Genomic DNA, 24,954 nt, shown 5'->3' with positions numbered 1-24,954 from the left:
GGATAAAATTACACCAAAATGTGTAAGGTCGGCCTAATTTTTCCTCACAAATCATGTTTCGCTCATAAATCCCTTTATAAGTAGTATTATTGTCCGCTGATCATATAAATGAGACCATAACGATGCCAAAGCTCTTTACAAGAACTTTTACTTTTCAAATGCGATTGGGCTTGGGATTTGCAGTTTTTGGACAGCTCAGGATCCTTTATACGCATTGGATCTGGGCAAAAATAGCTGTGGGCCTTGAAGCTCGAATTAGTGCAAACACTCCAAATTGAGCCTGTATAATCAAAAGCTCGACTTGGGTCTAGGGGTACCCTCGGTGGTCTAATACCCTCAAGGGCATACACCATCGACATAGGTGCAAGGACAGCTTGATGTCCTAATATGCCAGAAGGTATGTTATCCTTAGTTTAGGCTCGAGGGTGTTGATGGATGATGAAAATGTAGTAAATATTTTCTTCAAATACATGATGTACTAAATAAGAATAAATAGCTCTAGATTAGATTAGCCCTAGTTAAAACATCACTAGTTGGTATAGAAAAAAATGGTGTACTGTTTGAGGGTCTGCTAAAAATACAAGTCGCTGTGGATACATGTCTTAAGTGCAAGATTCTTCAGTAAACCTCATATACATGAGATTAACGCAATAAATAACACTAGATATATAATTGTGAAATTCTTTATAAAAAAGGATGGTCATGACAAGGAAGGGCCCAATTAGCAAACCAAGTGAATTGCTAATATGAAATACTATATATATATATAGGGTTTTAATATAAAAAAAAAAACTATAGTTTTTTTTCTAATTGATAATAAAAAAAAGGGTCATGATTTGAGTAGGTGAGATTCCACTGAAGGACTTTTGTGTCATTTAGTTTTTTAATTTAATTCTTGAATTTTTAAAAGTAATCTTCATCTTAATTTTGTTATTCCTACAATTACTCTCAAATACTATATACAAGACATTTTAAAAAAAGTTAAAAGTTAACACTTAATAAATTAGTAGCCAATTATAAATTATTTTCTAAAGTTGTTTTAAAAGAACTATCGTAAATTTTCTAGTTGAATTTCTGACTTTGACACCTTTCCTTGTTAAAGCCACAAGGTTCAAAAACTTATTGTGATATTTAAAGATGAGATTATATGACTTGTTCCCACTGGTGTTTAAGGATTCCTTGTCATGTAATGAATGACATCAAGAGTATATTAGTATTATGATAATGACTATTTTTTAATTAATTTTTTATGTTGAAATACATATAAATAATATTTTTTTATTTTTTAAAAATTATTTTTAACACTAACATATCAAAATGATTCAAAATATATAAATTATATTAAATTTTAATAAAAAATAAAAAAAATTAATTTTTTAAAAAATATAATTTTACACCGCCTTCTCAAACAGTTTTTAAATTTAACACGCACAATCAGGCTGTGGGAGTGATGTTTAAGGTTGTTTGTGCACGATTTGTTGCCCGAATACAAGCTGAGATGAGAGTGATGTGCCCTTTTAATAATGTTTTGCGTCATTTTCTTGTGCTTGCAATTCAGCCCTGTGCCGGTACGCCGGCAATAAATTACCAAACTTGATCTTTCTTTACATTTTCAGGGGATGTGAATCCCTCCGCTGACTTTGCTTTGCCAAATAAATTGTATCTGGGGTTGAAACTTGGGCGTAAAGATGTTACATATCAGTATGTTGTTCATCAACTGCTTGTTACTTGTGTCCTCCAATTCTCTCTCTCTCACCATGGCCACCTCTTTCTACAGTTTCCAAACTTTGAATCTCTATGTCATTTCCTTCCTGCTGCTGCTTCTTCCACCCTCTGCTAATTCAATTTCCTTTCAAAGAACACGATTTGACCCTAGTGACACCAACATAATCTGTGAGGGAGGTGCATCAACTCATGTTGGAAGCATTGAATTCAATAGTGACACTTATATGTGTCAAGTTGGTCGAGCCACTTACGCCAAGAAGGTGCCTCTCTGGGACTCTTCCACTACAAGGCTGACCGACTTCAGTACCCATTTCTCTTTTTACATCGACATTGAAGGTCGTACTTCTTATGCAGCCGGATTTGCTTTCTTCATCGCTCCTGTTGAGTTTCACATACCCCCGAATTCAGCAGGAGGTTTTCTAGGCTTATATAACATCACCACTAGTGACTCTCCACAGAACCATATTGTCCACATTGAATTTGATTCTTTTGCGAATCCTGAATGGGATCCTCCAATTCAACATGTTGGGATCAATAACAACTCAGTTTCCTCGGCCACATACACCTATTGGAATACCTCCTTGCACAGCGGCGATACTGCTGATGTGCGGATCACTTATAACTCCACTACAAAGAATCTGACGGTTTCTTGGAAGTATCAGACAACTTCAACTCCTCAAGAGAATACAAGTCTTTCCTACATTATTGATCTCAGGGAGGTTCTTCCTGAGTGGGTCACGATTGGGTTTACAGCTGCTACTAGTAACCTTATAGAGCGGCATGTGCTTCAGTCATGGGACTTCAGTTCTACACTGGAGATGAGTGAAACAAGCGGAAAGAGTGCTAAAAATATAAAACTCGTGGTGAGTCTGACAGTTTCAGGAGCTGTTTTGATTATTCTGATTGCTGTAGTATCTGGAATTTTGTGGAGACGGAAGTTGGCAAGGAAGGAAACAGCGGAGACGGTGAACTTAACATCAATCAACGATGACCTTGAAAGGCGTGCTGGTCCGAGAAGATTTTCCTATAAAGATCTTGTTTCAGCTACCAACAACTTCTCTGCTGAGAGGAAGTTAGGGGAAGGAGGGTTTGGAGCTGTTTACCAAGGGCAATTGACTGGTATGGATACGGCAGTTGCTGTGAAAAAAATCTCAAGAGGTTCGAAACAGGGGAAAAAGGAATACGTAACTGAGGTGAAGGTCATTAGCCAGTTGAGGCATCGGAATCTAGTGCAACTCATAGGTTGGTGTCATGATAGAGGTGAGTTCCTACTTGTCTATGAATTCATGTCAAATGGTAGCCTTGATTCTCACCTTTTTGGTAAGAAGATTCCTCTCACATGGACAGCAAGATACAGAATAGCTCTTGGATTGGCCTCTGCTTTGCTTTATCTTCATGAAGAGTGGGAACAATGTGTGGTGCATCGCGATGTAAAATCAAGCAACATAATGCTTGATTCAAGTTTTAATGTCAAGCTCGGTGATTTTGGGCTAGCTCGACTCATGGACCATGAGCTAGGTCCGCAGACTACAGGTTTGGCAGGAACTCTAGGCTATTTGGCTCCGGAATATATAAGCACAGGTCGAGCTAGCAAGGAGTCTGATGTATATAGTTTTGGCATGGTTTCTTTAGAGATTGCTACTGGAAGAAAAGCAGTTGATGCCATTGAACAGAATTCAGAAATGAGCTTGGTAGAGTGGATTTGGGATCTTTATGGAACTGGAAAACTCAACTTGGCTGTTGATGAGAAACTTCAGTCTGAATTTGATGAGAATCAAATGGAGTGCTTGATGATTGTTGGGTTGTGGTGTGCTCACCCTGATCGCAATATAAGACCCTCAATAAGGCAGGCAATTCATGTTCTTAACTTTGAAGCACCATTACCAAATCTTCCCACAAAGATGCCTGTTCCTCTGTATCATGTGCCTACACCACCGCTTAGCTCCGGTGAGCCCTTGATATCACACTCAATGGATGAGGGTCGTTAATCATGGCTTTTCACTTGTAATATGCAATAATGTAGATAGAGAGATGAGTGCCGAGATGCTTAAATTGATCTTCTTTTTCATTTGGTCCAGTTCTTAGGGCATCTTTTTATAGCAGCTTCTATGGGAGATCTTTTTCTCCTCAAATAAACCTTTTCATTCAGTCTTATTTTCTAAATAAGGTATTCCTTGCTATAAAAGAATAAAGTCCCATTACAGTGTTTAAACAACTGTCTTTTAAGCAGATCCTTGCTGTCTTGTAACTGAAAACTGTAGTTATGATTTTTGCCTCTGCGTATCGCTGGTGTGCTTTGACGGAAAAGGCTTATGTATCGGCTGGTGGTACGGAGGCCTTCCTGCGATGGATGTGCTGTAGGCTGGATCCTGTATATTGACTTAAAAGGCTTATGTACACCGAAGGCCTTCGGGAAGAATGAACACCGCACCAGCACTAAGATCTTTTTATTAATAAAATCATCATTTTACCATAATTTTCTTACACATTCACCATTGAAATAATAACTATCACCACTGATCAGTCTCATCATCCCGGCCATTATCACCATTAATTAATATATTATATTTATTATTATTATTATCATTATCATTATAACTAATATTATTATTATCATAACTAATGCTACAAATCTTATTGTCTTATTATTATCTCCATCGTAACATATTATTATCATAATAACTACCATTATTATCATTATCTCCATCATAAATTTCCATACCATATTATCATCAATAAATAATAAAATCAATGAACATCCTAGTTGTTATCAATTATCAATTATTTTCAACTTAACCATAAAATTAACTCAAAGTAATTGGTACTCTTTAAATTATTCATGATTTTTTTAATTCTAACACACATGGGTTATAAAATCACACTTAATTTCATCAAGTGACAAATTAAATCTGTTTTTTTCAAGTCTCAAACAAACTCTAAAATACAAATAATATGTTAATACAATAAAATTATCATTATAAAACAACCAAAACACTTAAATATACAAGTAAATTATAAAAACTACAAACAAACTTCAATAAATTAACTTCAAATATAAATGGGTTAAAACACAAATTGATGGGCTTGCTTACTTGGTGGAGTGAAATTTGACAAGAAATTGAACCAATAGAGAAAGGTTGTGTCGGCACTAACGGGTTGGGTGGCTAAATTTTAGAGGGGAGCTATTGAAAGCATGAAGACATATGGTTAGAGTTTGAAATAAAATTAAAAAAGAAGAAGAAAAATGAGAAGTGAGGGGGAAAAAAAAGGATTGCCGGGCTTTAAATCTTTTTAAAATTATTAATAAAGTTTTTGTCAGCAATTTGACACGCTTGTGATGCTGACATATTTTTTTTTATCCCATCACTATTTTCATCAGAAATTACTTATGAAAAAACTTTTGTTATAATTTGCATCGGTAAACAGCAGCGAAATATCTTTTTTTTTGTGTTTTTGTTAACTTTTTTCAATTTTATAGTAGTGATGTTGATTAGTTGTAGCCAACTTGCGAGTAGACTCCAGAAGCCTAATGGAATTCAAAAGAAATTAAGCAAAGGGTAATAATTAAAAAAACTAAAAGCCATCAACCAATAATTGTAGCCCAAAACATACATCATGAACAATAAAATAATCATTTTGCCTTTCTAAAAAAACCAACAAAGCTTGTAATTGGGGGCAAAATCATCTTTTCTAGGAAATCCATTAAGTATTACAAAATTGATTTTGAAAAAATTGGTCCACATATTTTTATGGTAGAATGAAATGACGTTGTTGCCCTTCAAAGTAGAAAAATGTATATCTTTAGTCCAAAAAAATTTTTGCACGGCAAAATTATTCTTATAACCTTAAAAGCAAGAAAAAAACTTAAAACTTGCAAAGGGGGCTTTTTCGTGTTTTTAGTTTTTATAACAATGAAGTGATGGAATTGCCTTTATTAAAAAAAAAGTTGGTTGCAAAGGTATTTTTATCTTTTTATTATGTTTTTTTTTTAGAATCTATTAGGAGATGCTTGTTAATTTTAGAATTTTAAATATTATTAAAAATAAAGTTGTATTAATCAGCATCTGATGGTTTTTATGCCTTCCGAGCAACGTATGCAAGTCTGTCGAGGGATTGCTAACACCGCTATCCATGATGATGTTGGGAGTGAAGCGTCATCCTTTTTGCATTGATGGGGAGCCTGTGGATGATGAAGGTGTGGTAAGGCTTTGATGATTATTTTTTTTCCTTTTTTTTTCTTTTATAGTTTGAAAATTCATATCAACCATTCTAAAAAATGATTGTGTCTTCCATTTTCTATTTTTATTAATGTTGACCATTATTTTTCTATCACTATTTGTTTTGTTTTGAAAACTTTTTGAAGTTTTTTTTTCAATTTTATTCCTAAACATTTTATTTCATTTAATTTTTTATTCAGTCTGGTCCTAATTCTTTCTATTGGTATTTTTTGTGTTTTACCCTCTTCTTAATTTATTTTTTTGATTTTATCTCTTATCATTTAATTTAATTTAATTTAATTTAATTTTCTTTATCCAAGTCCTCATTCTTTTGATTGTTATTTTCTTATCTTTTTCTTGATTTGTTTTTTCAATTTTGTCTCTCAATATTTTATTTTATTTTATTTTTTTATCCAATTTTGATCCTTATCTTTTGATTGCTATTTTTTATTAATTTATTTTTTTTAATTTAGTCCCTAATTATTTGCTTTCATTGAGTTTTTATATCAGATTTGATTCTTATTATTTTGATTGGTATTTATTTTGTTTTTTTAATGCTTTATAATTAAAAAATTTTCTTCATGATTTTTTTGTGTCTATCTTTTTATAAGGTAATCTCAGTTTCATGATTTATATCACGTATTAGTCAAGTTAACCCAAGTTAACTCTAGTTATTATTATCTAATTTTTTATATATTAAAAAAGCAATATAACACGCCGGCGTAGTAAGTACCACCTATCTCGTTGGTGACTAGAAATCAAAATTAGAACTTATGGTTCATGGCAAAGCATGTAGATATGTAAACTTAATATGCATAGATTTTAGATCAATAAATAAAATATATAGATAAAATTATCTAAAATACATATATTATTAGGTGACAATTATTAAATTTTATTTATATATCTTATATTTATTAATTTAATTTATAAATAATGGATAAATATAATCTATCTAATAATTATTTCTGGTGTGAGGGACATCCTCCACTGATAATAAACCCGAGCACATGCATGATGCAGATGCATACAATTTTTTTTTTGTTAGGCCTGCACTCAATACCCTCGACCAACCATGTTTGTTTTTCGGAATTCATTTTTCAAGAAACCACTTTCCAAACTTTCATGTGTTTGTTTGCCATTAGGAAAGCTGGTCAACGGAAAACACTTTTCAGTCAACGGAAAACACTTTCTAGTCAACGGAAACACTTTTCGGTCAACGAAAAACACTTTCCAGTCAAAGAAAAATTTGGTTTGATTTCTAGAAAAGTGTTTTCCCTTTTGGCTGTGTTTGTTTTCCGGAAAGTTATTTCCGGAAAACCACTTTCCAAACTTTCATGTGTTTGTTTGCCATTGAAAAAGTTGGTCAACGGAAAACACTTTCCAGTCAAAGGAAAATTTGGCTTGGTTTTCAGGAAAGTGTTTTCCTGAAAAATTTAGGCGAAAAACACTTTTCGGAAGTTGTGAAAAATTTAGAAATGTCATTATTTGCTGATTATATCAAATTTGATCCTCAAACTTTTGATTGCTATATATAATTTGTTTTGAATATTTATTTTTCAATTTCATCTCTTAAAATTTAATTTTTATATTAATTTTGGTCCTTATTTTTATAATTGCTATTTGCTTTTTTCTTATCATTTTTTTATTGAAATTTTTTATCTATCAAATTTGGTCCTCATTCTTTTGATTTTTACTTATTTTATTTGAAATAATTTATGAAATGTTAATTATTATTATTTTAATTTCTTCACCTTTTATTTTTTTTTTAATTTTTTAGATTTGATCTCTATTATTTTGATTATTATTTATTTTATTTGAGATAATTTATGAAATTATATTTTTTTTCAATTTCATTCTCATTCAAATTTTTAATTTGTAAGATTTGTTTCTCATTATTTTAATAAACTTGAAAAAATAAAACATTAATAAGTTATTTTCCAGCTCATTTTTCATAATATAACCAAACACTGGAAAATATTTTCCAATTTATTTTCCATTATACTACCAAACATCAAAAAATATTTTTTTAAAATTTATTTTTCTGAAATTTATTTTTTTTTTAAAAATTACTTTCCTGCAAACTAACGGTTAGACAGGTTATACAAGTTGAGGTGAGGTCGGGTCAGCTCACGGTCAAACATATCTTCTTGGTTTCAACCAACCAGCTAGCTACTCTTCCTTCTTTGTTAAGGCAAAAATAATAATAAAAACAACTCTTCTTTCGTCTCTTTACTCTACGCGCTCCCTTTGTTTTGTTGAAGCACGCGGCCAACAAACTTTCTGTTTTTCTTTTCTTGTTTTTTTATAATTTAATATTTACAAAACACTGCAAACCGCTGCCTTAAGCATTTTTTTATAATTTAATATTTACTCCGGTTTTGTTGTTATATATATATATATATATATATATATATATATATATATATATATATATTATTAGTATTTGGATGTTAGAAGTGTAGTAAATGTTGTTGTTTAAAGTAATTTTTATTTGAAAATATATTTAAATAATTTTTTTATTTTTAAAATTCATTTTTAATATCAGTAAATTAAAATAATTTAAAAATGCTACAAAAATAATTTAAAATAAAAACTGTAATTTTTTCTAGGCCACTACATCTAGATATGCATTCTTTATAACTTTATTTTTTTCTATATATTATATATTTTTTCCTCCTATATTTATCAATTTAAACATTTGAATATCTCGTATTCTAACAAAGAACTGTTTTTTCAAGGACAACCACCCCCACAAGCATGGAACATGGCCATGAAAAGTCCACTTTATATCTAAAGTTCTTTCATAACTTCGTAAACATTTTTGCTTCCAGCTTATATGCGTAAAGTAAGGCTTCTGGTTAACTGCTTTCTCTTCCAATAATGAAACAGTACTGTTATCTTTTTCATCTATGATGGCTTCTTTTTCAACAATTTTGCCCCAATAAAAGTCATTTTTAAAAGCATGGTTTCGGGATTCTCTCGGAGGTTTAATCTTTGTCGGCTTCAAGTTATCGATTATGGATTATTGTTTTTTTATTATTATTAATGTGGGTGTTCAGGTTAGTTTATATACACCTTAATTAATACCATAGTCCCTAAAGTTAATGACTTGTAAACCTTTAATAACCCTAAAATTTATGGGATTCACACTGTTGACTTCTAAAAAGCAAATCAACCCAGAATTATTGTTAGCTATTAGGAAACGTTGAATAGAAGGCAATGAATAATAATCTGATTGTTTTTGTGCCCAGTATAAAATACCTTAACTAATCACACAGATCCTGAAATTAATGATCGTATAAACTTTTAATAATTCTAAAATTTATAGGTTTTAAACTGAAAATTTTTATGAAGCAAACTAATTCAGAATAGAAAAAATTGATTAGAAAACAATGAATAATAATATGATTGTTTTGTGCTCGGTATAAACTTTTGTCATTATTATTCAAAATTAAATTATGATGAGATTATGAACTAGATCTGATTTCTGATAACAAGGAAATTTTATTTAAATAAAATTAATAATTTTTTTCTTTGAAAAGTCCTTGTAAAAAATAAAAAAAGGAGCTTAATCAAGTTTAAGAATGCATCTATAAGAGGGTTATTTCCAAGCTGAGTTATTTATAAAATACATTTTACAACAATAGCTAGCATGGGTGGTGATCTGGTCCGTTATTAATCGTCTCTGCTGGCCCCTCCTATATATTCTTATGTTATCAAGGGCGTCGATCTTGTTTAATTTTTTTATTTAATTTTTTTTATATATTTTTGAAAATTATTTTAAAAATAACAGGGAATTCCCTCGGAAAAACACCCCGGTTGCCACTTCTTTCTGTTAGAAACTTGGGCACAACTTTCCAGCGATGATCGTTCTTTTATTTTAGGCAGTGACGTCACGTCAAGTCATGATTTGATTAAAAGTCCACTAATATTGTGCATCCAGGCATTTTCCCTCCCACAAAGAACGGCAACGGTGAGTCAATGAGAGAAACGTTGCCGCAAAGACTAAAGAAATGAATGTACGGTGGACTACGAACGAAGTGGCCCGCCTATTGATTTGACAGTATCAGTCCATTTCGTGACCATAATTTATAATGTTTTTTATTTAGAAATATATTAAAATAATATTTTATTTATTTTTAAAAATTATTTTTAATATCAATAAATTAAAATAATTTTAAAATATATAAAAAATTAAGATATATATTATTGGTTCCATCGAGATAGATCATCAAGCAATGGGTCCAGCACTTCTATGATGCTAGCGGAGCCAAGTAGAGAGAAGAACAGCGTTGGAACTTCATTTTCCAATTTGTAAACGGTGCACTAATCTCTCAATGTGAATATTAGCCACCTAAATATGATTGTAATTAATAAAATATCCTCAATCAATTAACCTTTTTACATTTAAAGACGTCTCCACATGGATCTTATATTCCACAATTAATATTAATTACATATCTAAAATTAATTTAATGTTTTTTTTTCTTTTTGTAAAAGATTGGTTGACAGCAGTTGTCGATTAATTGGTATAATCAACCAGAAACTCCCCCCGGACTAATTTCCTTTTCTTTCTAATTTCGATAGAATAGCATTACGACCGGTGGTTCTGGAAGAAGGCGACCGAGCACGGAAAATCAGGAATGACAATTAAATAAAGTTCACGGTCTATATTAAACAGGATTAATCTATATAATAATTTTTTTTTTTCAAAAAAAACTCAAGTTCTAGATGCGCGCCAACAGCATGATTATATAGCTACAATGGACTATATAAAACAATGTTGTACTTTAGTAAAAAACAAAAGGGTCCAGACATCTTATAAATTATAGCTTCTATTTCTCTCTGTTTTTTTTTTAGTCGCTTTTTTCCAGACAAAATCCACTATAAGTCCGAGCAGGAAACAATATTTTTTAAAGGGTCAACTGTGCAGTGGATTTGGATCAACATAAATTGTTTATAGAAACTCGAGAGCTATGTGCTCGAGCTCTCGACTAGGAGGCTATGATAATACCAATATTATAGATACGATGGTTTGAGGAGGGCCTATGAGCTATATAAACTGAAAGTACCACCTATCATCTCAAGATGACAAAACACACCACGAGGCACGAGTCATTAGCCTTAAATATGAAACAGTATCTCTTGAGAAGCTAACCACTTAGTGGATTTGGACCAACATATCATTGGTGCTTTATGTAATATTTAATAATGTGTGCTATGTGCTCTTGGCTTCATGGTACTGTTCCATACCAGCCTGGAGCTCGGGGGGGGGGGGGGGGGGGGGTGGTCTAGGTAGCTTATAAGGTACAAGTATCACATCTCTCTTAAGGAGAAGAAAAAAAAAAAAAAACCCACCATGAAGCTATATGCTGGAACCAATGGATACCTGGTTCGACCATGCAGGTTCCCCCAAGACCTCAGCTACATGGGGTTTTGGGTAGGTTTTTATTAGTCAAAACCCAAGTTTATAATTAGCCCAACATAATTAGAATCAGATTTGATTTCTATTTTTTTAATAAACTTAAAATATATAAAGAGTGTTTTTGACAGTGTGGTAGTGGTTGCTTTTCAAATAGCTTTTCGTGCTGAAATACATGCTAATGATGTTTTTTTATTTTTTAAAAATTATTTTTAACATCAGCACATCAAAATGATCCAAAAAGTACAAACCACACTCAATTTTAGCAAAAAAATTAATTCAAAATTTGACAAAGCGTAGGTTGAAACGCACAGCCAAACAGACCCAAAATTAATTTATGAATACTTGACATTATATATTTTTTTAGTCTGTATTCCTATAAAATATTTCTTAACTTTCTTATGTGAAATAACTATATTTATATTTTATATTCACATAAAATATTTCTTAATTTTTTTCACATGGAATTAGGCCTCGTTTTGCACTAAGTTTCCAAAAAATTCAAATTTTTTTTATGTGTTTTGAATCGTTTTGATGTGCTGATATCAAAAATAATTTAAAAAAATAAAAAAAATATCATTTTGATGTATTTTGGCACGAAAAGCATTTTGAAAAGTAATCGCAACCACACTTCAAAACAGGCTTAATTAATGGAGATATTTTTTTTTTGAAAGATAACACACACACACACTTACACATGAAATATTTATTAATTTTTCTACATGGGATAGTTATATATAATCTATATTTATATGAAACATTTTTTAATTTTTTTATGAGATATATTATAAATTTATTTTATATATATATTTTTCTGATCTAGGCAACCAGTTTAGCGTGTTTGGCGGTGTGGTTGCAGATGCTTTTTAAATAACTTTTCGTGTTAAAATGCATGCCAATAATGTTTTTTTATTTTTTAAAAATTATTTTTGACATCAGCATATTAAAATAATCCAAAACATACAAATCATATTAAATTTTAATAAAAATAAAAATAAAAATAAAATTTAAATTTTTTAAAACGTAACCGCAGTTGCGTTTCCAAACGTATTCCTGCTTTCTTGACTAAATTAACTTTCAAGCTGGGTATGAGTCATTCAATGAATGGGAGCCAAAATCATGAACAAAATAAAAAGCATGCCATGCCCGGTAATTGAACACATTATAAAAGAACGAGACAACAATGTGATTCTAGAGACACCTCAGGGGTTCTGGATGCCATCATTACAAACATCCCATTTTCGCACTGCTTTCTTCAGCTAGCTACCAGCCATGCGAACCAGGCAGCTTTACTTATTAAAATGCCACAATCAACGATGTAGTTTCCACAGATGAGAAGAATTTGTATAATTTTGGTGATTGGTAATCATGATTTGGCGTGGGTGGGTGGGGTATTATGTTAGACACAATTATTATTATTATTATTTATTTTATTATTATTAGTTGCCAACTTGCCATTGCTTCGAAACTAGTTGACGAGGTGCGTGGTTCACAAGGCACAAGTAGCAAATGTAATTATTCATGTTAGCTGAAAGGGATCAAGGTTAATTTCATGACAACGATAGTCGAACTGGTCTTCGCATGGTGGAACTCCATCCACTTAATTACATCAATTGACAAAACAATTAAATTAATTAATTAATTTAAATGGTGTCTTCTTTGTTTTTCTTCTTGGTTGGTAGGTTATTTAGGCCTCTCTGGTAGACTGGCTTCTTGAACAGGGAAAGCTTCAAAATCAAAGCTTACAACTTATTGCCTCAAGTATAGCTGGGATTAGTACCGTGAAGGTGATTATTTTTTAAAATAATTTTTATTTAAAAATATATTAAAATAATATTTTTTATTTTTCATATTAATATATTAAAATAATTTAAAAATTAAAAAAATTAAATTTTTATAAAACACGTTTAACCTTCGCATCCTTAATAAGTGTAGCGTGGTGGCAAAGGGCTCGAGATCTGCACAGCAGGTCTCGAGTTCGAGTCAGGGTATGCACTTCTTGTAAGAGTGTGAGAGTTTTATTCACTCATCTAAACCCACAAAATACACTTTTTGAAGATGGAGTTTCCTCGAAAGGAAAAAAATAAGTTTAACCTCCGCGTTACTAACAGGAGCATCAATAATTCCAAACGGAAGGGATCGGCTATTCATTCATTGCGCGGGGCCAAGGCAATGAGCAGCCATTAGAGGCAGTTCTCTCCACCTCTAATGAGGTCTCCGAACTGAAAGAAAAAAGAAGAAGAAGATATTTAGTTGGTTCAATTCAATAATTGAGGGGTCCAAGCAAAGAGAGCTGGTCGAGGATCCCTACACGGAACCCATGATGGTGTCCAAATATGTACAAAGTAGGTCTAATTATGCAATGCCTAATGCCTACTTCCTATGGTAAATGGTAAAATTTAATAAATTTTCCGGAACAGACCAAGATGTGGTCCTCTGCGGCCACGATCCACTCCCCTCTCCTTTGCCTGTCACAGTGCAGATATGTCGATTAACCATATTACTATGAACGGAAAAATTATGCTAATTTCTATGGGAATTTGTTAGATAATAAAAATAAAGTCCAGAATATAATTACAGAGTTGAATTAGCGCACTGCCTCCTTTCATTACGTACTGCGTTTTTAGCACTCTTCATGAATATGTTCCCGAATGGCGCACATGCACTTGCTATTTATTCCATGTAATATCATTATTTGTTTGAAAGGTGTTCCCTTTTTTTTTTTCCACACCAGTGCTACCCTCAAGTTAATAATTTTTATATATTAATTAACTATAAACTAATTAATTAACTAAAAACTAACCATGGTAAAAATAAAATAAAAATAATAATCAAGGAGGTGGAGTCCACTGTTCTCTGGTCCTCACGTGATCACTCATCTCTACTCCGTCTCTCACACAGAGGAAGTCGGTTCGAGAGAATCAAATGCTTTTTATAAAGACATCCCATTTGTTGTCTCCGACCTGAAAAGAGGAAAACCAAAAATATCAAAACAAAATCTTTATGTTCAAACTGCAAAAGCAAAGCCAAAAAGGGTATGTTAATGCCGCACTTTCTCTCTCAATATAGTGGGGGGGAGGGACAATAGAAGAAGAATCTCTTTGGTTGCCTATGTTTATCTGAGCTTGAAAGGTAAGTTCTTTTTATCTTCTTCTTCCCTGTCACTAGAGTTACTGTCTTTTCTAGTGTCTTTTTGCTTTTACATGTTGCATGCCAGCTACTTCTTTATGGGCTCAAGGAGGTTTTCTCCATCTCCCTTAGAAGTTGTGTTCTTCAATTGATGAAGTGGTTTATGCATTTGGAGTGTTCAGTTACTTTGATCAGTCTTGTTGTCTTGATTTTGTTGGTTTTTTTTTTTTTTGGAGATAAGAGGTAATCGTGTCAATATTGGGTGTTAATTTTATCAGATTTTAGCATCCGGGTACTTAAATTTATAGTGAAATTATTGTTCTTATATATATTTTCTCAGTTGGCTCAATCAGTGTTGAGTTTTTCTTTTTCTCTTCTTAAATTTGATATATTTATCTGTGCATACCAGTATGTCTGTCTTCATTTTGTTGGAATTGTTTTAAGTTTTTTCAAGGCATGGAATCTGTCTTTAAGAGGACAACGAAAACAATGCTAAGTGATTCTTAATTTCTTATTCTGGTGGAGAATATTTGGGATTGTAATGGGTGTATGATCGCTTAATCTATTAAATTCCTGAACTTTATGTGGAAGAAAATGCTTCAGTAAGAAGTTGTAAAGAAGGCAAAAAATTGCATTTTCGGAAATAACTGGTAATTGCAAAAAGTAGAAAATTTCCTTGCATTACATTTCAAAGATTTTTTTTTCCCGTGCATTTTTAGTGCTGATTCTATTTGTTAATAGAGGTTTCTTTTTTGTAGAGTTTGATTCTGCATAACTTTGAGTAGAACAATACTTCTTTATCTGTCCTCGCTATGGTTTCAAGATCATATTCCAACCTCTTAGATCTTGCTTCTGGTGATGCTCCAAATTTTGGTCGTGAGAGGAAGAGGCTTCCTCGAGTGGCAACTGTTGCTGGGATACTGACTGATCTAGATGATGAAAACAGTGTTAGCTCTGATGCCCCCTCCTCTGTCTCTCAAGAACGGATGATTATTGTGGGAAACCAGCTTCCCCTTCGGGCACATCGAAGTCCAGATGGCAGTGGAGGGTGGTGCTTTAGCTGGGATGAGGACTCGCTTCTCTTACAACTCAAAGATGGCCTTGGAGAAGATGTTGAAGTTATCTATGTTGGTTCTCTTAAAGAAGAGATTGCACCTAGTGAGCAAGATGATGTAGCCCAAACATTGCTCGAAACTTTTAAATGTGTCCCGGCATTTATCCCTCCTGACCTTTTTTCTAAATTCTATCATGGATTCTGTAAACAACATCTGTGGCCTTTATTTCACTACATGCTCCCTTTATCACCAGATCTTGGTGGCCGGTTTGACAGGTCCCTTTGGCAAGCCTATGTTTCTGTTAACAAAATATTTGCAGACAAAGTTATGGAAGTGATTAGTCCTGACGATGATTATGTGTGGGTTCATGACTACCATTTGATGGTTTTGCCAACATTTTTGAGGAAGAGATTTAATAGGGTGAAGCTTGGTTTCTTCCTCCACAGTCCATTCCCATCTTCTGAAATATATAGGACACTTCCTGTACGGGATGAACTTTTGAGAGCACTTCTCAACTCTGACCTCATTGGTTTTCATACCTTTGATTATGCAAGGCACTTCCTCTCTTGTTGCAGTAGAATGCTTGGTCTTTCTTATCAATCTAAGCGAGGTTACATAGGGCTTGAGTATTATGGCCGGACAGTCAGCATCAAGATTCTCCCTGTTGGGATTCACATTGGTCAGCTTCAATCTGTGCTTAATCTTCCCGAGACAGAATCTAAGGTTACAGAGCTACATGATCGGTTTAGGGGTCAAACTGTTATGCTAGGGGTTGATGACATGGACATCTTCAAAGGAATCAGCCTGAAACTTTTGGCCATGGAACAGTTGCTCACCCAACATCCTAATAAGAGGGGTGAAGTTGTATTGGTTCAAATTGCAAACCCAGCAAGGGGCCGAGGAAGGGATGTACAGGAGGTCCAATCTGAAACCAAGGCTGCAGTGAGGAGGATTAATGAGACATTTGGAAGTCCAGGATATACTCCAGTGGTTTTGATTGACAGCCCGCTACAGTTTTATGAGCGCATTGCTTATTACACAATTGCCGAGTGTTGTCTTGTTACAGCGGTGAGGGATGGGATGAATCTGATACCCTATGAATATATTATATGTCGACAAGGAAATGAGAAGCTGGATGAGACATTAGGACTAAACCCATCAGCCCCAAGAAAGAGCATGCTGGTTGTTTCAGAGTTTATTGGATGCTCCCCATCACTAAGTGGGGCAATTCGAGTAAATCCATGGAATATTGATTCTGTAACTGAAGCCATGAATTCTGCCCTGATAGTCCCGGAGCCTGAAAAACAGATGCGACACGAGAAGCACCATAGGTATGTGAGTACGCATGATGTTGCATATTGGGCTCATAGTTTTTTGCAGGATCTTGAAAGGGCATGTAGGGATCATGTGAGGAGGAGGTGCTGGGGAATTGGTTTTGGTTTAGGTTTTCGAGTCATTGCCTTGGATCCAAATTTCAGAAAACTTTCAGTTGAACATATTGTTTCTGCCTATAAGAGGACCAAAAACCGGGCTATTCTATTGGATTACGATGGTACTATGATACTGCCAAGTTCAATTAGTAGGACTCCAAACATGGAGGCTGTTGGAGTCTTGAACAGCTTGTGTACAGACCCTAAGAATGTTGTTTTCCTTGTTAGTGGGAAAGACAGGGAAACTCTTACTGAATGGTTTTCTTCTTGTGAAAAGCTTGGAATTGCTGCAGAGCATGGTTATTTTATGAGGTACGAATTGCCTTTGCTAACTTCACTTCAATTTGATCTTGATCTTCCCACTTAAAAATATGATATTTGACTTAGACCCTTGTTTTTCTTATTGATGTTTAGTTATGTAGAGAAGAAAATAATGGATAATGTGGCTTAGATTTTCCACATGTTCAACCAGTGCTGGTCCTTGTTTTGGTGAAAAGGGTGACATCTCAATATTGTGCTGTTAATGTTTGGATTCAAATGCTACATCTGGCATTACAGAACATCTTGATGGTTCCTTTGACATTACTGAATGTCACTTTAGAGTTGTTGTGCTGTGACTTTCAGCATGGCATAAATGCAATGCATTTTTGTAACTTATCTAACTTCTAGAAACCCTCATATAGGAGGTTTCGATCCAAGGGTAATGAATGAGATATAGATGATGGAATGCGTGATATTTATTTGGCTTAGGCATCCAAACCACTCTGGCTGTCCTTGCCATCATAAGTGAGCTTCCATTAGCAACCACCATTCTGGGATTGTGATAGACTCATGGTATGGTGTTAGAAACATCTAAGGGACAGGTATATAGTGTTTTCCTCAGCCTAAGAATGAGGTGTCTCTGACCGCATGAGAGGAAGACAAAGAATATTACCCAAAGTATTCAACTGGCAGGAGATGATGCGTACGCGTAATTTTTTTGAGGGGTGACTAGGACACATTCCCTTTGTTACAGTCTGAATTTATTATGAACCTAAAAGAAAACTAATTTTATTTATGGAGGAATTTAGACATGGACTGGTTATCTGAATTGGGTAACAGACAAAGCAAGGGCAACTAATGTTAGCATATAAAAAAATCTTGCCACAATTTGAAAGCACCCTCCTCTGTTTGATTATTTCCCCTTGAGGTCAACAATGTAATTTTGAGGTATCTACTATCATTATTCTAATTTAGACCAATCCATACAAAACAAGCCTAGTTCATTCTGCACCTTTCAATTTGAGTTAAGTGTTTGTTTACAGGACCAATCATGATGTGGAATGGGAAACATGTGTGTCTGTACCAGATTTTGATTGGAAATGTATCGCTGATCCAGTAATGAAACTATACACTGAAACAACTGATGGTTCTTCCATTGAAACAAAAGAGAGTGCACTTGTTTGGAATTACCAGTATGCAGATCCAGATTTTGGTTCGTGCCAGGCTAAGGAGCTTCTAGATCATCTGGAAAGTGTTCTTGCCAATGAACCAGTTACTGTCAAGAGCGGTCAACACATTGTAGAGGTTAAACCTCAGGTTAGTGCCATTTCGTTCCTGTATCTATCCTTATGATGGTTCGATTCTGTTAGTATTCGGTTTTTAATGAGAAGTTGTGTTCCTTTGTGCCTGGAAAACCTACTGCAGATTTAGGTGCTTTGCCCTCGTTACTCATAAATATACCATGTTAAGGTATTACATACACAAGTGGGTTAATGAGGCACATCTTCTTTTGCGCATGCTTACAAGTACTGTTAGCTGTTACAACATCATCTGACAAATGTGGTGAAATCACATGCATTTTGATGAAAGCCAAAAGCAAGTCTTAACCACTTGTGCTAAACTGAAAAGATGACTTGCCCTCAAACCATTCTTGCCTAATTACAAGAAATCCAAAGTTCTTTCACATTTCTATTCTTTCCCTTCATGCAGACAGTTGATCTATTGAACTCATTAGCAAGTTTATGCTAAATGATAAGATTTTGACTGTAAAACATATCTTACCTTATTACAACAATCATTTGAGCTTTGAATGATGATTTTCTAAATGCACTGGAGAAAGAATAATATGTTGATGAGAGTCATCCATTGCAGTCTGTCAAATGACCATATTAATGTTTTGTTTCTTTTTTCTTTTCTTTGTTCCAGATTGTTAGACCTTTGAATAAAAGAGTTTCTAGCATTTAGGCAAATTGTTCAACCATGCCTCCATAAAACGGCATGCTCATATCCTGAGAATGGTTACCTCTTGTAATGGAAAGGCTGTATTGTCTCCATTTCTTTTGGATCATGGACAACTAATTGACTCAAATAGGCTTGTTATGAAAACTAGTGCTGCAGAATATTGTCATCCGCAGTTCCTCAATTAATTTTCTTTATTGGATCTTGAAATATTGTTACCAGTTATTCTTTTTGAATGCTTATTAGCTATGGAGATTTTGTATATTCATTCTTCTATTTTCTTTTCGAGGAAGAATCTTCTAAAATGCTGTGCCAATATATATATGTTTCAGCTTTGCAGTTGTATCTCATGTTTGTTACCACTTGGCAGGGGGTCAACAAAGGTCTGGTGGCCGAACGCCTCCTAGAAATAATGGAACAGAAGGGAATGCTTCCCGATTTTGTTCTCTGCATTGGGGATGACCGGTCTGATGAGGACATGTTTGAGGTGATAATGAGTGCAAGATCTGGCCCCTCTCTTTCCCCAGTTGCTGAAGTGTTTGCATGCACTGTTGGCCGAAAACCCAGCAAGGCCAAGTACTATTTGGAAGACACATCCGAGATTTTGAGAATGCTGCAAGGTCTTGCCAGTGCTTCGGAGCAGGTTGCTAGAAGTGCCCCCCAATCCTCTCAGCAAGTGATTATTGACAGAGAGTAATCACCCCTTTATCTCTTTGTATTGGGTCTTGTCCAAGTGTATATTGAAAATGTTCCATGCTTCACGATTTCCTCAATCCCTTCAGAGAGCTTTTATGTGGTGTTCAGAATGGAGTTTTAGGTCTTGCGTGCCTGTCCATTACATGGATAGCTTCAACTTTTGCTGCACAGTAATTGTAGTTTCTATGGTGAGCGGATAGATTATGCTATATGTTAAGCTCTTTTCTTCTACTTTCTTAGTCTTAGATGTTGGGTTATGTAATCGTCTCATCTGATGGTTGATTATCACTCCTAGACCATCCTTGGTCATGCATAAGCTAGTGCCAGTCGCAATTGCAGCAAAGCTCTTCCTACGACTATATAATTGACCAGTCCTGTAAGGTGGATAGTTTGCTGTCGAACTCCTGGCAAAATTCCGTCTCCATTAATGGGAATATTCCCTTCTTTGGGATGAAGATGAACTGAGAAAAAAAAAGTATTCAGTTGTTGTAAAACAAATTCTGGAGGTTAATGTGTTGTTGCACTTGAAATCGTTATTGCATTTCAACTTCGGTTTGCATCCAATCCTATGGCAGTTCGGTCATTCATGTCATATCACGTGACAGCTAGGTTGGCTGCCATATCCATCCAGTCCTCATGTATGCATGCATGCATGCCTTCGAAACTTGGAAGATTTCACTTTAAAAAAAAGCTTGAAAAACCTCAGAAACTCTATTTTTAGTTCTCATCTTATTTTCTTTCCTGTTTTTCAAATGGATTCGCGTGTTCCATATATATATATATATATATATATATATATATATATATATATATTAGTTAGTTCATCTTTAGGTCAACTTTATTGATTACATCAATCCGTGTGTACATGTATATACACATCAAGAAGTTATAACATCAAGCAATTTTCTTTATCATAACTCGGTCAACTATCCATAAAAGAAAAGGAAAAAAGAGGAGGGAAGGCCTCCCATATGAAGTGATTGATTCAAAACAAGCATTATTTATTGATTGGTAAACCTTTTTATGACAACAATCAATGCAAATTTCTTTGCCTTAACATTTTCTTTCATATGGACATTTTCAGCTGGAATGACTACAGTTTATAGTGACAAAAACACTAATAATTAGAAGAAAGAAGGAGAAGAAAAGAAGCAACAGAAGATTCCATTTTTTAAACTATTTTCATTTGCTGATTTTAAAGACTCTGTCTTAGCCGTGAGATTGTGGCCAAAATAGAGATTAATTAAAATTTATTTTTGTTTGGTTAAAATTATTATTTTTATATTTTTTAATCATTTTGATATGTTAATGTCAATTTTTTTTTAAAAAATATTATTTTGATATATTTTTAAATAAAAAAATATTTTTTTAAAAAATCACTACTATACTTCTAAACACAACATCCTATAACGGGGTTAGTATCTTTCGGTGCCATTGTTCATGGAGCTTGGATGCTCTTTTTATTGTTTTTCTTCCTTTTCTTTAGAAAGATGATAAATATCATTAGAACGTCTCTCCCCAGAGAAGCTTATCAAGGTATGCTAAAATTTATGATAGTACTGCATGTCAACGTGCGATCTATCTGGTTTTCTTTCCTGATCAATCCTCCAAAGAAAAAACGATCTTGGGTTTTTTCCTGCTCTCCTAACTTGGGATTGGGTGCCTTGTTTTAGCAAAAGTATGCTTCTTCAAGCCAACAAATTTATGGCTTCAATTATTTTTTTTTGTTTTTTACATTTTCATGTTCCTTTTGCAGTGCACATTGGATTTTGTGTATCCCAGTGTGGTTATACTATTCACCTCGCGGATGGGTAAGCACAGTTTTATGTATTTATTTTAAATTTTATACCGTCAACGGCTGATATCTGGTATGATTTCCCTCGAATTTCAAATATCTGTTAAGCTAGTAAACTGATCTGAGTAAAATTTCTTTTATAAATATGAATCGGTGGCATGTTGGATGCATAGTGGGGAATGACAAGTTTGAAAAATGAGAATGGCACAAAGAAAATCAGTGTTACGACAAGCACTTCGCAATCTCAAATACTATACATGCGCAAATCCCAAGCAAGAACACCTATATACCCAGGAAACCCAGTCCCAGTGAAAGAGAATTGAAAAAAGCAAATAAATTAAATCAAACAACAAAAAACCGAACTACAAAGAATAAATTGGGCATGCATATAAATTAACATAAAGAATTAAACCAACATGCCAACAAGAAGTTATTAAAAAAATAAAAAAATTAAATCACTCTTGTTGAAGCGTAGATTAAATGATATAACCGAAGATGATTATTGTCACAAGAGTTGTAACATTTGTATTTAAGACATATTTTGTCTGTCAGTTGCTGCAAGAGATATATGTAAATTGGCTTCGAAGATTCAACAAAAACACTACTTAGTGTTGATGTACTTTAATACTAAGCCTAAGCCAATGTAAAAAAAACGAAATTACTTTTTTTCTACACAATAACCATAGAAGACAAGAGTAAATGAAAATAATTCAAAAAGAATGTACTCTTCTCTTGATTTTCAATAAATTAATAAAAGCCTCCATATATAGGCTTTGAAAAGGAAGAAGAGCTTCTTCTTTTTTTTTAATCTGGGACAAAGGATATATATATATATCAGCCTTGGAAGAGAAAAGAAAACAAATTATTATCAATGTACGAAAAAACTTTATGATTAGATTTTGCTTCTTTTCTTCTTCTTTTTTTACTAATTCTGCCAAGAGTTTATTTTTCTTTCACTTTTAATTAATTTTAGATATTTTAATATTTCATGTTAGATAATATTTTCTAACCAAGTTTTTAACCCCCCAAAAATGGATGAATACTATTTTTAATTAGACCTCAAATGTTCAAATTAACCATGTTTAAAAGCCCTTTTTTGTTCAATTATCCCTCAAATGAATAAAATTTGACTAATCAATATATAAGACATTTATAATTGTAGAGGGTGAATTTGGGATAAATAACTTTTCATTTTGAATCTTCTATATTTAATTAAATATTAGTATTACTCATGTTCTTTTTCACCTCCATTGATTTTATACATTTTAATATTTTATATTATAGTACTCATGTTGGAGAATGTTTTATGACAAAGTCTTAATCTCAAAAAATGGATGGATCCCACTTATAATGATGTCTCAAATACATCCAATAACCATGTCTAAAAGTTTTTTTTTTTTGAAAATACCCCACATAAATAGAAATTGATTGATTGGCATATAAAAACACTAAATTATAAATAGAGTGAATTAATAGGTTAGTACATCAAAATATATAGCTTTTGATCGCAAAACTTCTTAAATAAAGTAATATTAAATTTATTCAGTTATTAATGAATATAATATCTTGAATTATTTAATTTTTTATATAAATTAAAATAATAATACTCGCATAGTTCTTTCCTGGAATTTATTTTAACTCTTATAATTATATTTTTTAATTATGAATAATTTTAAGATTTTATTAATGGTTTAGAGAATTTAATCTTTAAAAATTCTCTTAGAAGCAACTAAATTTATCACTTATACAAACAATCTCGCATACAAAATATTATACAATATTCTAGATACGAAAATCATTACGTAATAGCTATCATTCTTTTTCACTGTAAGAATAGATTTATAGTGTTACCGATTGTATTACACAAATTAGTTTTTTCTTTTAAATCCAGCATCTTGATTATGATAGAATTGTCATCACGACATGTAAAAGACTGAAATTCAAGGTCATTTTCTTTGATGAGGAGCTCTTTCAAAAAAGCTCTAAGAAAATTCAACTTTCGGAGTGAGCCCTATTAAACTTTCCTTCCCCGGCTGGGCCAGCAGTATGACTATGTGGTTGGGACGAAGACTCCTGTCGATTGAGAGTCCTGAAATTGCTCTCAATGGGAAAAAAAGGCCCGCGATGATCCATGTGGGTAGCAAGGTCTACGAGTTGAAACTTCCAAGCCCATAGGCTCTAGAACATTCTCGTCCCGACTGTTCACATGCTTGCTAGGGCCCGGCACACGTGGTTTTCCCAACTCCCTCTGTTCTGTTAATAGTATCTTGATTGGAACAACAGTATCATCTGCATGTGTTTTGTTCTGTAGTATCGTTGGCATGCTAGTGATAAAAGTTTTGGATCAATCCAGGAGAACCTTGGTTGAAATCTGCAGAGAGTTTTGGAAGATCATGGATCATGTTTACCAAGGTTGTCTGGTTGGCAAATATATAAATACTGTCAGCTATATCTTATGGTCTGGTTTATATATATTTTGAGAACTGGTTGATGTTCTTAGACTAACATCAGAAATCTTCGATGAACTTCTCCGAAGGGATTGACAGACCCCAAATCCCATACACGAAAAACAAAATGTACAGCAGTAATTAATTGCATGTTCTTTCTGAACCGAAGATATCTGGGAAGATCCTATCTATCCACTGGAGCTACCATTCGTTTAATCCTCTAGAAGCATCCGAGATACATCAACTTTCTAATTATACAGTTTATGTCATTACCATTATAAGCAAGGGGAAAAAGACCTAGAGCTACTAGCTAAGAGCTACTCTACTAAGCAATTAATATTATCATCGTACGTTGTCCACCATCCCAAGAAGTAACTGATACCAAACATTTTAATTGATTGGAAGGAATCTTGTGTTCAAAATGGATTGGAAAGTGAATGATCTTTCTTTACAGTGACTTCAATTAACAGCATACTTAGCTGAAAAATCCAAAGAGAAGTCCTTGCATCATACAGATTGATCAATTTAATTTCCATATATCCATGGAGATTGGCTTGCCAATTTTCCATATTATGTACCCTTCTTTTCTTTTTTTCCTACCCAAGAAAAAGCTGCATGCATTGCGTTTCTTAGCTAGCAAGATAGGTTTACTTATAAGCCGCTAGCTTTCCATCCTCTCAACCACTGGGGGACTTTCTTGCATGTGCACCCATCGACGAGTTTTTCATGGAAAAACCTTTATGTGAAAATCTTCATGTGGAATTCTTCCTTGCCTGGCTAGCTTAATAATTAGCTGTCTCCGATATTCCTTTAAT

At 33.4% G+C, this 24,954-nt stretch overlaps 2 protein-coding genes across 4 annotated transcripts; both read left to right on the top strand.

Moving 5' to 3' along the window:
- The first annotated feature begins 1,501 nt into the window (after nucleotides 1-1,501).
- On the top strand, nucleotides 1,502-3,793 carry LOC133701426 (L-type lectin-domain containing receptor kinase IX.1-like). The gene has a single exon (XM_062125337.1). The coding sequence runs from the start codon at nucleotides 1,689-1,691 to the stop codon at nucleotides 3,711-3,713; it is 2,025 nt and encodes a 674-aa protein (XP_061981321.1). The 5' UTR covers nucleotides 1,502-1,688; the 3' UTR covers nucleotides 3,714-3,793.
- A 10,453-nt stretch (nucleotides 3,794-14,246) lies between these two features.
- On the top strand, nucleotides 14,247-20,128 carry LOC133701923 (alpha,alpha-trehalose-phosphate synthase [UDP-forming] 5-like). 3 transcript variants are annotated; one of them, XM_062126121.1, is made up of 4 exons: nucleotides 14,254-14,499; nucleotides 15,255-17,293; nucleotides 18,286-18,559; nucleotides 19,572-20,128. In XM_062126121.1, the coding sequence occupies exons 2-4, from the start codon at nucleotides 15,309-15,311 to the stop codon at nucleotides 19,896-19,898; spliced, it is 2,586 nt and encodes an 861-aa protein (XP_061982105.1). In that variant the 5' UTR covers nucleotides 14,254-14,499; nucleotides 15,255-15,308; the 3' UTR covers nucleotides 19,899-20,128. The 3 variants fall into 3 exon arrangements, with proteins under 3 accessions (XP_061982107.1, XP_061982105.1, XP_061982106.1); XM_062126122.1 differs by lacking the exon at nucleotides 14,254-14,499 and adding an exon at nucleotides 14,867-15,146; XM_062126123.1 differs by lacking the exons at nucleotides 18,286-18,559; nucleotides 19,572-20,128 and adding an exon at nucleotides 17,396-18,025 and having other exon boundaries at nucleotides 14,247-14,499.
- Nucleotides 20,129-24,954: the final 4,826 nt, after the last annotated feature.

The sequence above is a fragment of the Populus nigra genome, chromosome 8, assembly GCF_951802175.1.
Source record: "Populus nigra chromosome 8, ddPopNigr1.1, whole genome shotgun sequence".
Classification (NCBI taxonomy): domain Eukaryota; kingdom Viridiplantae; phylum Streptophyta; class Magnoliopsida; order Malpighiales; family Salicaceae; genus Populus; species Populus nigra.
This window is presented reverse-complemented; position numbering and strand designations above follow the sequence as displayed.

Coding starts and splice junctions, on each gene's coding strand:
- LOC133701426 (XM_062125337.1), top strand. CDS start 1,689: ATGTTACATATCAGTATGTTGTTCATCAACTGCTTGTTACTTGTGTCC.
- LOC133701923 (XM_062126121.1), top strand. CDS start 15,309: ATGGTTTCAAGATCATATTCCAACCTCTTAGATCTTGCTTCTGGTGAT. Junction 17,294..18,285: donor GAGCATGGTTATTTTATGAG/GTACGAATTGCC, acceptor GTTTGTTTACAG/GACCAATCATGATGTGGAAT. Junction 18,560..19,571: donor TTGTAGAGGTTAAACCTCAG/GTTAGTGCCATT, acceptor ACCACTTGGCAG/GGGGTCAACAAAGGTCTGGT.